Raw genomic sequence first — 15276 nt, forward strand, 5'->3', positions numbered from 1 at the left:
ACACGGTCTCACTAAGTTGCCCAAGATAGGCTGAAGCTTGCAATTCTTCTGCCTCAGCTTCCCCTCAGGGCAAAGACTACAGACATGCACCATGCCTGGCTACACAACCAATTTTCTAAGAAATTTCAACAGTAATTTGACATTTCCACATTAAAAACAAAAATACACACTAAAATAAAGGTCCACCCAAGTCTGGACTGCTCTATAGGCAAGTTCTATCAGGCTTTTAAGAACTCTGTCATTCCAACTTTACAAAAAACAGAAATAAGGAAAGGAACACATCCTCTCATTTTGTAAAAGTGGTCTAGTTTTGACAGCAAAACTAGATATAAGAAAAACCTAGTAATTTATTAGCAAACAAAATCCAGCATTATGTAATAAATGATAATATATCATGACCAAATTGAGCTTAGTCTTAGGAATGCAGAATTGGCTCAATATTAGAAAATTTATTTATGTAATCTGAAACTTACAAAAGGTTAAAGGAAAAAAACAAGAATTTCTTCAGTAGAATTAAAAAAGCATCTGTGGAAATTCATTCAGGATTAAAAACAAAAAGGTAAAAAAAAACTTTGAAACAGAAAACATGAGAAACCAACAGCCTGCATCATTCAATAAGAACTTTTCTTTTAAGTTCAGAACAAGTCAGGAATGTATCCTCATCATAACTGCTATTCAACTTTGTAAAGGAGAGTCTAGCCAAGAAAAGAAATCTTAAACAATGAAAATAAACAAAAAATATGAGTTGCAAATGATACACATGTCCTAAAAGAATTTAAACACTATTGACAGAAAACAAGATTACTGGAATAAAATCAATTTATAAAAGTCAAATGCATTTTTATAAATCAGGGACAAAGAGATACTACTTATAACAAAGACACAAATGTTGCTGGAATAAATATCAAGGAATAAATTTAACAAAAAATGTGCAAGAGGGCAGGAGTTTAGCTCAGCGGTATAAATGCCTGCTTGGCAAATGTGAGATGGTGAGTTCAATTCCCATAACAACAACAACAAAAAAGGATGTACAAGAGGACCGGGAATATAGCTCAGTGGCACAGCATCTGCCTGGCAAGCACAAGCTCAAGTTCAATTCCCGATTCAAAAGAAGTGCAAGAATAATGCCACAGGGGCTGGGGATTTAGCTTAGCAGCACAAGTTCCTGCCTGGCAAGCATGAGGTCGTGAGTTCGATCCCCGGTACCAAAAAAAAAAAGAATAATGCCATAGCATTTTACTGAAAAAGTAAGCTACTCACCTCATGGTAGTCAGAAAGCAAAGGAACCAGGGAAGGAGATGCACCCTAACAGTTCATCCTCTTATTACTTGCCTCATCCGACTAAGTTTCCCCACCTCCTAACAGTGCCTTTAGCTACAGCACTCCTATGATACAATCCCTTTTCAAAAAGCCTGCCTATGAGCTCATGAAGCTTTTGAAGGGACATACTGGTAAAAACCAGGTACCAAGTCTCCAGTCAAATCAGATGAATAATCTTCGGGGGTAAATTCAATATTATGACCTTTCAACTTCACTTGGAGAGCGATTTTAACACTAAAGTAAATCAGTTTGCAAGCTTTTAACCTTAACTTTTTCTCCATTTTAGTATATCTCAACGGTTACACAAAAATGCTACATAAACTGTACTCAAACAGCTTTCCCATATTAAAAAAGCAATCCACATTAATACTTTCAGTGTGCTAATTTCGTGCAATGTCCTCAGACTTGGAACAGTATTACATCGAGGAAGGACCCTAGAGACATCCTAATCCTTTATTTTACAAATGAGAAAAACTAAAACCTGCAAAAGCCGAGTGGTTAGCATAAGTCTATGCAATGCATAGGCTTGATTTGAAGACACTGCTCTTTCAGATGTGCTGAAAGCTACCTTTCGCGGCTTCTCTCAAATTTCAGCACATCCTCATGCAAGTACCATCCTGAAAGGAACTCACCAACAACTCAAGTGAAAAGGTACTAAATTTCAAACCAAAGTTGTAAACAGAACTCTTCAAAGTAAGTTCCAAATATGATGATTCTCTATCTACTGCTTTGGTGTCTGTGTTACAAAAAACCATTCTTCTACAAAATCAAAATGCAACTCATTAATCTTGACACACGAAGATAATATAATTCTTAGATTCCAGTCTAGTGTCACCAACTGTGCCAATTCAGAATTATATTCTGTGTGTGTAGTTGTCACATCTCTTCAGACTCCTTAAGTGGGGAACAGTTTCTCAGCTTTTTCTTGAATTTCAAAACTGGGGACCAATTCCAGGGCTATGCATTTACTAAGCAAGTGTTTTATCTCTCAGCTATATCCCCAAGCCCTTGAGTTTCATTCTTGACTTAACTTTATTTTGAGGATTAGCCGGCTAGAATACCAAGAAGTTAGGATTTCTCCAACACTAATTCATGATGTTCATGTTATGCACCAAATAGACTGTCTCTATTCTCACGGAAAACTTGGTGAGTTCTGAACTATAACAAAGTTAAATGGAAGCGGATTTTAAAAAGGGGACAAAAGATGTGACTGGACACAAATGGTTAATAAACACATTAAAAAGAGTTTAACTCTAGTTATGAAGGAAATACAAAGCAAAGCCATAATGTAATGGCACTTATAAATCTACCAGACACAATCAAGACTGACAAACCATGTGTTAATTAAGAATGCAGAGAAACTGAAACCTTTTCATATACCACTGACAGGAAGATAGAATGGTACAATTTTTTTCCCAGTGGTTCAGGGAAATAAGTATTTTATACTGTCATTACTATAGATTCAATATCACTGCCACAAACTGTAACTGTAAGCTCCCTGAAGGCTAGTTTTCTGTTCACTGATGTCTTTCTCCCCACAGTACCCTGAACTATTTGTGACTTAATAAGAGAAGTCCAGAGAGAGTTAAGACGCTTTGACCAGAATGATTTCACAAGTTTCTTACTTCCATTACAAGCACCACACCATGTTACACAGTAATTTATTTCCTTATCAGTCTGTTTTCAATACAACAGCAACATTCTTGAGGAAGGAAGAAACACGGCCAGGCCTGACACAGAAGATGCTCTCGGACTATAATCAAAAAATGAGTGTATGTTGCCTAAGGTCACACAACTACAACCTGTTACACAATTTCTCCAACATAAATCCAATCTTTACTTCTGAACATGCTGCTTTTTATTTCAGGAGGGCATTTCCAGACACTGAATAAAGGGAAGAATCAGGTTTTGCCATGTCCATTTAATTCAAAGGAATAACAACTGAGGTATTATGCAAGTACAGTATTCAGTGCTCTACAAATCACCAACGTTCTTTAATTCCTCAAAACACCATGAGGTCTTTGTCAACTCAGCCTGGTAGCCAACTGAACTGAAGACATATACCTTTAGGAACCTAGGATCAGCTGTCTCCTGCCAAAAGCATGGGGAAGTATTAAAAGAAAAGAAGAAAAACAGCTCTGTAGATTCAGGGTACAAGATTTTGTATTGTAAAGAGGGACATAGTTCCTGGTTCCAACCATACCTGAAGCTTTCCGTGAACTTCCTGTCCAGCAATATCATAAGAAAGGCACTGATCTTAATCATAAATTCCTCATTTTTTACAATCCATTTCCTTACAAAAGAGTGTCTATAACACTCTAGCACTGTACCCTATCTTTTACCCAGGTACTGTCATGTCATCCTATAGTTTCCTGCTTAAACTCCCTTTCCTCCAAAAAATCTTCCCTGACTACTAAGAATATCTTGGCTTCACTTTTATTATTCTCTGATAGCAGTCACTATCAAATTACTCTCCGTGCATGTTGTTATTTCCCCACTGGACTGTAAACACTAAAGAATAAGAACCATTTCTATTTACCACTAATTGTTCTTACCATGTACCACATCGATCAGGTACATGTTTAATATTTACTAAATGATTCAATATAAAATAACTGGTAGAGGTAAGCAGGAAGGATAAGAAGAAATCAAGACATTCTAATAAACATTAACTGCTTTAACCCTTCCCCTCAGTTTTAGCCTCCTCCAGCCTCTTTCAGCCTGAGTTAGCAATTTATACTGCAAAGTGTAGGAATCATGTTTCCACATAATTTGGTGTACAAGAGGAAAGCCTACAGTACTAAAGAAAAAAATTCACAGGCTCTGGGATCCAAATAAATCTCAGTTTAGGCTGGGGATTTAGCTCAGGGGTATAAGCACTTGCCTGGCAAGCACAAGGTCGTGAGTTCAGTCTCTGGTACTTAAAAAAAAAAAAGGTCTCAGTTTAAACTTCAGTTCTACTATATCAGCTATAAACCACAGACATGTTAACTGGAACCTGGTTTTATCAGTGAAGTAAAAAAAAAAAATCTTAAAGATGAGGATGAGAATGAATATGAAATTACCTGAAGCAACACAAACTTGCAACTGATGTCAGTCAGCTGGCTGGTTATGGCATATCCCATCTAGACACCCTGCTACACCTACACTCCCAGCTCCTACTAGTTATGGACTCCAAATCTAGAGCCTGCCCTGAGACAAGTATCTGAAAGGGACCTTGCAGAATATCTATACTGTTGGTTTCCTAATGCTTGTAAGACAACTAAAAACTTTTCCAAAAGCAAATAAGTACCCAGTGAAGGTAACAGATGAATGAATGAAAGAAAGAGAAAAGGAAGGGAAAAAAGGAGGGAAAGGAAAAAAGCAAGGAAAAGAAAAAGGTATGTTTTAATGAGGGACAAGGGTGTGGTACACAGGAGACTTCACTGGTGTAGGCATAAAGAAGGCTGTTGGCAAACCAGTCAGAATCTAATCCTTTCATTTTTAGCTGATGAAACAGGAACCTATAAATGTGTTATGTTATTCTTGAATTAATTCTAGATTTCTTCTTCTGTGGTTCTGCTTGCATTCCAGAAAGTCTGGAGTCATAATCCTTCTAGAATCTTCCTTCCTCTTTCTGGTACAATATGGGTCATTACAAAGCTCAGGCATGTTGCCTTTACTAATAGGAGCCAGATATTGAATGTGCTTCCAGGTATCTCTTGGAATTTAATATGGGACCTCCAAGCAGTTAAAGGGAAAAGAGACTGAAGACAGAAGAAACACAATCCCAGGGTGCAGCAAGTGGGTAGGCAAAGTAGGCTGAATGCTGGAAGCTCTGGATGTTTACTGGGGAAACAACTGTTTTTTAATTAGTAAAAACTTTAATATGAGCAAAGTGAGGAATAAATTACATATGGCTCCCGGGAAAATTCAAGCAACTTAGATGCTTTTCATAAGAATCTTTTTATAATGCCTGGAAACAGAATACACAAGTTAAAATTCATGGGAATAATGTTAACAGTAGCTAATTATTAGAAGTATATTATTAGGTATACTATTAATACCAAAATTAATTTTGTTCTTAGTTTTACTTATACACTAAACTATTCAGAAGTACTAGATTTTAGGTTGTTCTTGTAAGTGGGATCCCTTACATGTTTAGACTCTAAAATGTGTACATGAGACTTTTTGTGAAAGAGAAACGGTCTTACTAGGTAGTTTAGGCTTGCTGTGAACTCATTTATTTTAGGCTGGCCTCAAACTCAAGGCAACCTTACTGTCTCAGCTTTGAGTGCTGGGATTACAGATGCCCAGCAGAGACTTTTTTTTTTAAATAAAAAATTAACACCAAGCAAATGTAAGAATCTGAATCCAGATCTCTTAATTCCAATCTACAGCCTTCTAAGACTTATATACTACTACTTACATGTTTCAAACAGGTGGTATAAATAGCCAGCAGAGTTCAAGGGAAGACGAGAAGGCAATAGCAGGGAGCCAAGAGGTAAACTTCAGAGACAACCCAGAGGAAGGAAGGACTTGAACAGGACCCAGTGTTTTCCAGGTCAGTTAGAGGGGTATACTATCAACATCTTGGTAGGACAATTCTCCAGTGGAGGACTTGTACCATGAACTGTATGTAGTCATTTAACACATTTGACTACATAGATGCTGAAGGCAGTAATACCCCTCCCACATACTGTTGTGACAACAGAAAAGTTCCCTCTTCAAGTTCCAAATGCCCCTAGAGAAAGAAGAGGGGTGAAGTCATGTCTTCCAAGTACACTAAATAAGTACCAAGAAGAGCAAACAGGCACAGTACACAGAAAATGTAAGAGACAAAATAGCGGGGACGGGCAAAACTAAGAAAATCTGTTAAGGAACTAAAAGAAACAAGGTCATCCTTTCCCAATTACCTACAAAATCAGGTTTAAATCCTTAGCAAACAATGCCCTTCAGGATTTGGCCCTGTCTACTCTAGCTGTCTCACTGCTAGCCTTCTCCATAAGGCTTTCTATACTCTAGCTATCCCATACAATGTTTTGACCTCTTATTCTGTTTTTATACTACTGTGCCTTTCATGTGTATTTCCCTGTCCCCAAAAAGCACCTATGAAGGCAAACTCCTACTTATATATCAACCAATTTCAAAACTCTAAGGTCATTTTAAGGCAGCCTTATATTACTCAGGGGTTCTTATCCCAGTAATTCATAGATTCCTCTTGTTCCACTGGTATAGTTTTTGTATTATTGCCCCACTACATCCCACAATTTGGACTAAATTACTAATGTGCAGGGACTATGTGAATCCTGGCATGTTAAGTGCTCAAAAAACATTTCTGAGCAAATGATCTTGTGTAAATAGTTTTCAATAAGGCTAAAAAGTGATTCAAGAAAAAGTAGATAACAGATAACATTGTTATATTGAAATCACCTATTTTTTTCAACTCTAATTTTCTTTTTTTAGGTGCTAGTGATGGAACTCAAGGCCTTATGTATGCTAGCCAAATATTCTACTACTGAGCTACGTCCCCAACCCCTCAACTCTAATCACTGATTATAATTTAGGAACCAGACAGAATGAATTGCTCTGTCACGTCACTTCCTAGCTTTTGGCCAAGTTAATTCTCTCAAGTTTCTTCCTTAAGATAAAAACATAAAGAAAAACCCTGTGGTGTGGTTATGAAAGTTAACAATGAATGTTTAAAAATGAACAAACAAACAAAAACCCCTAGAAAGCTGATATAGTATACAAATTTGTAATTCCAGGTTTTTGGCAGACTGAAACAGAAAGATTATGAATTCAAGACCAGGCTGGATAACTTTGTCAGACACTGTCTCCAAAAATAACAAAAACACCAGACCAGAAAATTAAAAAATAAATGATACAGTAGTTCTACTACACTACTACATCACAAAAACCTTAACAGAATACTGTACCATCATGATATGACCACAATAAAATGCTGATTGAACCATCTTATTTTTCCAAAGGAAAGTGAAAAGTCAACAAACACAACAGCTTGTTATTAACTACATTCTATTTGCTCTCAACAGTACTCAATACCAATCCCTTAATGATCAGTCTCCTGGGCTCCTCCAATAAAGTGCACGCCTACTTTTCTAATCTCTGACCACATCGCCTTTATCATTTTCTGTTAACTTGCTCTCTACCGACACCTAAAGGCTAACATTTCTTTGACTCAGTTCTCAGTTTTCTCACTTCATCCTCTCACAAGGCTTCAATTAGCATCTCTATGGAGATGACCCCCTGACCTCTCTGTCACATTTGGAAACAATATTTCAAACTCAGAATAGACAAAATCTTGATTAATAAGACAACCAAGCATACAGCTTCAATTTCTCCTCTCATTCTCACTATGCATCTATCTATTAGTCCTCACCTTACTCTTCCTTTGCCTGCTTCTTAGTATTCGTTTGCCAAAGCAACCTCTTCCATCCATCTGTTCTACCTGTCTGGGATAATGGACTCTATTGAAAATTAATTGAATGTTACGGATATTACACCAAAAAAAGAAATATAAGGCCAGGGATATAGCTCAGCGGCATAAGCGGCTGCCTGGTTGATGCAACTGCCTGTACTGGTTGGGGGGAGGGGCAGGATATACAAAACAGACTTGCATTTTTACCTAATCAACGACCTTTAATAAAAATGTATACATCTACGGGCTGGGGATTTAGCACAACAGCATAAGTGCCTGCCTTGCAAGCACGTGGTTGTGAGTTCGATCCCCACCCACCAAAAAAGAATTTGTATTTCTCTTCTCAAGGTTTTAATTGCTGTTCATTGTACACAATTTTTAGCGCCAGTTCTTGCTTAATTACAAACTTGAACATGCTTTCTATATAGTTCAAGTGCCATCACAAAACAAAGTCCCCAACAGAACTCACCATTTCTCGCCTACAAACCCACTCTGCCTACAGTTACCCTAACCTCCCCAGTTTCCAAATTTTGTGTCTTGGAATGAAAATGTAAGTCTGTAATCAATCACCATGCCTTGTCTCTTTTTATCTCAGAAATAAAAATCTGTCTCAAATACAAACCCCATCTTTCTTGGTCTCTTATCCATTAAGTCTCATCTCTTTTGCTTCTATCTATACTCACCAAGATTGAAAGTCTTCCTAGTACTCTGCCACAAGAGCTTCTGTGACTGTTTCTGTCTATTCAATACTCATCTCCACCTGCTACCTTCTATGGCACTAGGTTACTGCATTTCTAGACAACCTGATTCCCCTACTCCAGGTTTTTTTCCTATCATTATTACCAGTGTTGACTCACCTTCCTCCAAACTTTCAAAATTGGCCATATGTCTGCTCTTTCAAAAAAATTAATTATAGAAAGCCCTTCCTGGACCTTGTCTGGTAGAGCTGATATTTGTAATTCCAAGGGAAAGTTACTGGAATTTCAATAAATTATTCTAATCTACCACTTGCAGTGCAACCCATGGCAAGAATAAAGACACTAAGGCTATTTGTAGTTGTAGGGAGCCAAGGTCCTAAGTCCAGTCAGAACAATGCCTAATCAGAACAAAGGCCACACTCAGGGCCAAACCCAGGTTTTTATTCGTTCATGAAGAGGGGAGTGGCTCAGGGATGAGTGACTGAGAGAAAGGTGGAAAGCACTTGAATGCTGCAAGCTGAGCTAGGTAGAAGCTAAACTAGGTAGGAAGCCTGAGAGTACCTCTGCAACATGCAGAGAGAGAAGCACAAAGAGTAATCTGCATATCACAGAGTAAGTATCTAGTGTTTTGGGGTACATGCTTCAGCTCTGATGTGTAACCTTCATGCCATGAGATGTCACAGATTTTTTAAAATTTTTTTTATGGTACCAGGAATTGAACTCAAGACCTTGTGCTAGTCATGGGCGGGGGATTTAGCTCAGTGGCCTAAGTGCCTGCCCTGCAAATACGCGGTCGTGAGTTCAATCCCTGGTACAAAAAAAAAAAGATCTTGTGTTAGTCAGTCAGGCACTTAAGCCACTGATCCCTGGCCCCATCATAGATTTCTGAACCCGACTCTGCCTCAGCCAAGTGTGGAGTTACTCCACCTACCTGGGCATCACTGACTTGTTGCTTTAAAGGCAAAACATCAGTACGTAGGCTAGCAATTGAGGGGATAAAGAAATATCCTAGCCAGCTCTGTACATATCAATACACAGAAATAGAGCCATGTTTAGCCAAAGTGAAACCAAATGCTCTTCTTTCAAAGAAAGCCACCCTGGTGGTCCTCCACTATTAATGCTTCCTCAAAGTACAAATACAGAACAGTACAATCAAACTCAGGTTTGCCGTTATAGCCCTCCACAGTTTGTCACTAAGTACTTTTCCAGGATTAGATTCCACAGTTCAAGCTGTCACTTGCTCCTATTATCTGCCTATCAAAATCACACCCACTCTTAAAGGCCCAACTCAAACCCTACTCTTCATCTGTAGAATATGCATCGCATGTTTTTAGGAAAGGAACCAAAACAAAATAGACACAATTTCTAATTAACTGATTCAGAAAATGAAAAAAAAAATGCTACACAATAGGTGAAAATCCTTAAACCCTCCTGGAAACATTGAGTTTCTTGTTTTAAGACAGGGTCTCGCTTTATAGTTCAGGCTGGCCTTGAGCTATGTAGTCCATGGTAGCCTCAGACTCACAGCAATTCTCCTGCCTTAGCCTCCAGAGTGGAGTGCTGGGATCATAGGCATGTGCCACCACGCCTGGCAACATTAAATTTCTTAAGAGACTGCTATTCAAATATTAACATTTCTGCTAAAAAGCTCTGCATAAACCTATTAGTCAACACTGATCAAATGCTAGTAATGAGGATGGTAAAAGATTCCGTTAATAATAGGGTATATTATCAACTTGAAGATTAAAAGGCTCTAATCCGGACCTAGGATTCAGATTCCATTGTATTAATATTTTACTGAGGAAAGGAAAATTACAGCAAGAGAAATTAGCATTTCAACTTGTGTTGAGTCATGTAAGTTTGCAGCAGCAACAGAAATAGGCTCCAATTCTAAATCATCATTAACACTAGTAAATATGAGATAAGGAAAAAAATAATCCAAATTGACATCCTAAAGCTAATTTTTTAAAAGAGGCAATAAGCTGTCAGGAGCAATAGCCTCATGAGAGAGTTACTGGCATACTTACTAGCAGGTGCAAGAGTACTGAGATGCATGACAAGAGAAGTGATGTTGTGAGCTGTATTTTCTCTCCATTACTTTTCAGGCTCGCCCTTCTTTTAGGCCTGACTTGAATTTCTGTTTTGGCTCCCAAGTCTGTGAATTCGAGTTAAATTTTACAGCTGTAAACTGGGGAGCATTTTGCTCCTACATGAGAATTTTCATGATTCAAGTTTTTTTTGTTGTTGTTCTTTTCGTTTTGGGGTTCAAACTCACAACCTCATGCTTGCCAGGTAGGTGCTTATTTGACTGAGCAAAATCCCAGGCCCTCAAAAGTCTTTTTAGGAAGAATATTAACAGTAAACTATGCGAAAGTTCTGAAATTATCAGTATCACTATTTAAAGGAAGCAGGGTGTACTGAAAAGAGCTGCAGCATTTGAAATGGGAGTTTAGCCTACAATCTTAAGTCTGACTCTAGTTTTGAGACCTGCGAACTGACTTCACCTAGAAATACATTCTAACTTGAAGACAAATATCACTATCTTCCTTCCTCAAAGTGGTTATTCAGATACAACACAAAGATAACAGCACATGCCATGAAGCATTCAAAAAATGTTTACCTCAACACACACACACATTTATGGGGACTGGGGCTTTAGCTCAGCAGGTATAAGCGCCTGCTTGGCAAGTGCAAGGTCCTGACTTCGATCCCTAGTACAAAAAAACCCAAAAAGCCAAAAAAACAAAACTTAAGATTTATGACTAAGAGAATCAACTTCTACCAACTCTTCATGAACACATTCTTCATCAAGTAACGCTACAGCTAGCTCATTCTAATAAATACAATACTGTCACCATCATTCTACAAACGTTTCTGAGGGATCTGGATCAAGTAAGAATACGTGCATGTGACTATGTAAGAATTTCAGTAAGATGAATATACAATGACCACTAAACCATTAACTGGGAAAGTTCGTTGTAATTAGGCTAAAGTATCTCTTATGCTATTAAAGCTCTTTAGGGGAAAAGGGGGAAAAAAGTCATTTAGTCCGAACTCCAAACATATCTTTAATAGATCAAAAGAGTGATGCGGACTTATCCTCTGTGAAAAGCAACAGTAAGTAGGATATTAAGGCCCATTTTAAAACTTCAAGGTTGAAATATTCCACAACCAACACTGGTACCAGTAATACTTTTTAGAAAGCCTGCGCAGGAAAACACCATTAGCAGCATTAGAAATATTTAATGAAAGCTGTTCGTGGTTAACAGAGGTGAAAGGAGAGAAAAATATTATTTTGGTGTTCCACACACACAACGAGATGAATGGCTCTCAAGACCACGGCCATCGCCACCGTCCGCAATCTGATGGAATTCCTGGTTTTACATTCTATTATCAAAAAGAAGACCATGATGCTAGCAAACTGAGAAAGGAGGGGACGCTTCCATTCCGTTTGCGAGGGTCCAGGCTTCAAAGTCCGCTCTTGAGACCAAGTCCGGAGGTCCACGGGTGCTGGCCTCCGCCCCGAGCCCCTCCCAACAGTGAGCAAGGGCCGGGCTGGGAAGGGTCCCCAGTTACACCTAAAGCTCCACCCGTCCTAGGGCACCGCCGAGCACCCCAGCACAAGAACCTTGTGCTTGGAGCTGGAGTCGGGGTCGTCGCCGCGCGGGAGGGCGAGGCGCGGGCGAGGCCTCGGCTCCGTCCGCAGTAGCGGCGAGCGGTGGGATGGCCGAGCAGGGCCCGGCCTGCGGGCGAGGGCGGACACTCACCACACCATGCCGTAGGCGCCCTCGCCGATGTACGAGAGGTTGGTGTAGCGCGGCCCCACGTCGAACACCTGCCCGCGGACCATCTCCGGGCCCGCGCCCGCCGCCGCCGCCGCCGCCATGTTGGCTGCCGGGCCGCCGCCGCTGCCGCGCTGGACTGACCTCCGCGGCTCCCGCTCAGCTATTTGCCGCGCCTCCCGAGGGGCTGCGCTGAGACCCGTACAGCCGCCGCCGTTAACCGGGAAGGACTAAAGGCGACGGTCAGAAAAACAGAGAGGACAACCACAGCTCGAACCCACTGCCTGCCTGACTGACGGGCGGGCCGGCGGGCGAGCGGAGGGAGGGGCGCGCGCCGAGGAGGGCGCAGGGCAGGGCCAAGCAGCGTGCGCGCGGATTGGTTTTCTGCAGTCGGGGCGGGGCCGCGCGGGCTGGCGGAAGCGTAGAGTTCAGGGCGGAGCACTGCAGCGGCCGAGGCGACGCCGATCGGCGTGGTCACGTGCATCGCAGCCAAGAGGCGAGTGGGGTGGCCTTTGGTGCTGTGAAGGAGACGGGGACTTCGGAACTGTGGAGCAGCGCGACCCTCCCGGCCGAGTCTTAATAGGGCCAGACATCAACCTGGGACTGAGCGTGAGACCCGAGGACGCGTCAGACTAGCCACTGGGACCCTGAGACAGGCCTCTGCGAATCCCTGACCAACACACTGATGAACTTAGACCTCTAGACTAAGAAATCGAAAGACTTGTCTGAGACCGAGAAAGATATTTGCATACCGAGAAAGTGAGACACCAATATGGAGACCAAAACCGAGAAAATACGTAGATCCCCTAATCAGAGGTTCAATGCACAAATATTTGTTGAGCACTTACCGTATTTTGAGGAATCCATCCTCACAGAAGTTATTTTCAAGAAAGAGAAGGGAAGTAATTATAATACCTGAGCTATAAGCAGTAGGTATTACGGAATAGTAAGTTAAACCACTTGATAAAAATTCACAAACTGAATAGAAATTTAGATATAGGACATACTGAAATATAGACACAAAGCATGGAATCGCTAAGACAGTAACATCAAGACTTAGTGGTTTTACCCACTAAGCCAGACAGATGCTGAGGGCTAGAAACAGTCACAAACATCAGAGGTTGAAAAATAAAAATAGTAATGGATGCCAAGAAAAATCTAACAGAAAACGATCCAGCCATTGTCTCTCACCATGTTTGGAGGGAGAAGCAGACCATTTATCCTCTTCAGTCAACACTGGGTTTTTCCTTAAAACTTTGAATTCTAGACCTCACATACTAACAAAGAACAGATAGGCCATCTAGAAGAAGAACAAAGAAGGCTTTTAAAAAATCCTGTGGGGAAGATGAGAGTGTAGTTCAGTGATAGAGCTCACACTTAGAGCTCACACTTAGCATATCTTGAGTCCCTAGGTTCAATCCCCAGCACCAAAATAAAAAGCGAAAAACACTGGAGGGTTGAGGAGGGTATGCCACTTGAAAAAAATGAATACTAGAATCAAAAAATACTCCTTCAAAATATATTTAACCCATGAATTAGAACCCAATTTTAGAAAACACCTAATTTATATGCTTTATTAAAAAAGGATATTAAATGTTTTTTTAAAATGACCAAGATAAACGGAGAGTACTATGAAATGAAAACCACAATAAGCAAAGTAAAAGCAGTAATTGAAACAGTAAAAAGCAGGCATGATGATGCAAAAGAGCAAGTCAGCAGAAATACTTTTAAGTCCTTTTAAGGATACAGAATAAAATAATTGAAATCTCCAAAACCAAAGATCATGGGCATCATTCATGGGAATTCAAATTATAGTTATTCTCTCCCCTTAAAAAAAACAGCAAATCAATTAAAGTAATAATAAGAATGGAGGGCCTGGGGATTTAGCTCAACAGCATAAGCATCTGCCTTGCAAGCAGGCAGTTGTGAGTTCGATCCCTGGTACCGATAAAAAGGAAAAAGACAAAAAAAAAAAAAAAAAAGAATGGAAGAAAACTTTCCTTAGATCTGAAAAGATTACAAGTGAAAGTGGAAAACTGAGTAAATTTTCAAGGATCCAGAAGAATGAATAAGCAGAAACCAACTTCAAGACATACGGAAAAACTGCTAAATTTTAGGGATAGAGGGCAAATAATATCCAATCGGGCAACAAAAAGTTATATTTTTAAAATTTATTTATTTTAGTTTTTTGAGGCAGGATCTTGCTGTGTAGTCCAGGCTGGTCTTGAGCTCACCAGTGGCTCAGGCTGGCCTCTATATCATGACAGTTCTCCTGCCTCAGCCTGCCAAGTGCTGGTGTGCCTGACCACAAAAGGTTTTTTGTTTTGTTTTTTTGGTACTGGAGATTGAACTCTTGAACTTTTGCTTGCCAGACAGGCACTTATGCCACTGAGCTAAATCCCTGGCCCACAAAAGGTTACTTTTAAAGCTAAATACTGACTTGAGATTGTTTCTCTGCAATAGTTAATGCTAAAGGAAAATGAAACTAGACTGACAGCACTCTGAAGGGTTAAATTATGGTCCTCCTTGGATGATTTCATTGACTGTAACTCCTTCATTCCTCCTAGATCTTTGTGTTGCTCAAAATATCTCTCCTTGAACTCTATGTCTGCATATCTACCTGCACACTGGACAGCTCCATGTGACATCCCACAAAGGCATCATCTCCATGCATCTAAACTACCAGTGGTTAACTGCATGAATTTTGTGCTCACAGGGCTAGAAGCTTTGTATCGCTGCTGATCCACTTAAACCTGTATGACCTTGACCTTAATTTCCCAAGATTTAAGATAGGGATTGCAAGATTGTCTACGTCATAATTTTGTTGTAAAAAGAGAATAAAACAACACGTGAAGAACCTAGCACATAGCACTTTATGTACCCAATAAATATTATCTGTTTTTGTTATCTACCCCACCCAAACCTGTTCCACATCTTACATCTATGGGTAGCGTCACCTCTACTGAGCCACATACTCAAGCTGGAAATTTGTCTACACTCTTTTAGCAATGCATTTTATACTGGGGTGTAACTCAGTGTTAGAATGCTTGTTTAA

The 15276-nt window shown here is 40.0% G+C and overlaps 1 protein-coding gene across 1 annotated transcript in view; it reads right to left on the reverse strand.

Moving 5' to 3' along the window:
* The window catches only part of Mapk1 (mitogen-activated protein kinase 1), an 85555-nt gene extending 73008 nt beyond the window's left edge, over positions 1–12547 (reverse strand). The window contains exon 1 of the mRNA XM_063226138.1: positions 12207–12547. Within this exon, the coding sequence (XP_063082208.1) occupies positions 12207–12325 (119 nt within the window). The 5' untranslated portion in view covers positions 12326–12547. The remainder of the gene's footprint in view (positions 1–12206) is intronic.
* Between the last annotated feature and the right edge of the window lie 2729 nt (positions 12548–15276).

Source organism: Cavia porcellus, unplaced genomic scaffold (assembly GCF_034190915.1).
Source record: "Cavia porcellus strain 051 isolate PalLab524CR breed Dunkin Hartley unplaced genomic scaffold, mCavPor4.1 scaffold_16, whole genome shotgun sequence".
Classification (NCBI taxonomy): domain Eukaryota; kingdom Metazoa; phylum Chordata; class Mammalia; order Rodentia; family Caviidae; genus Cavia; species Cavia porcellus.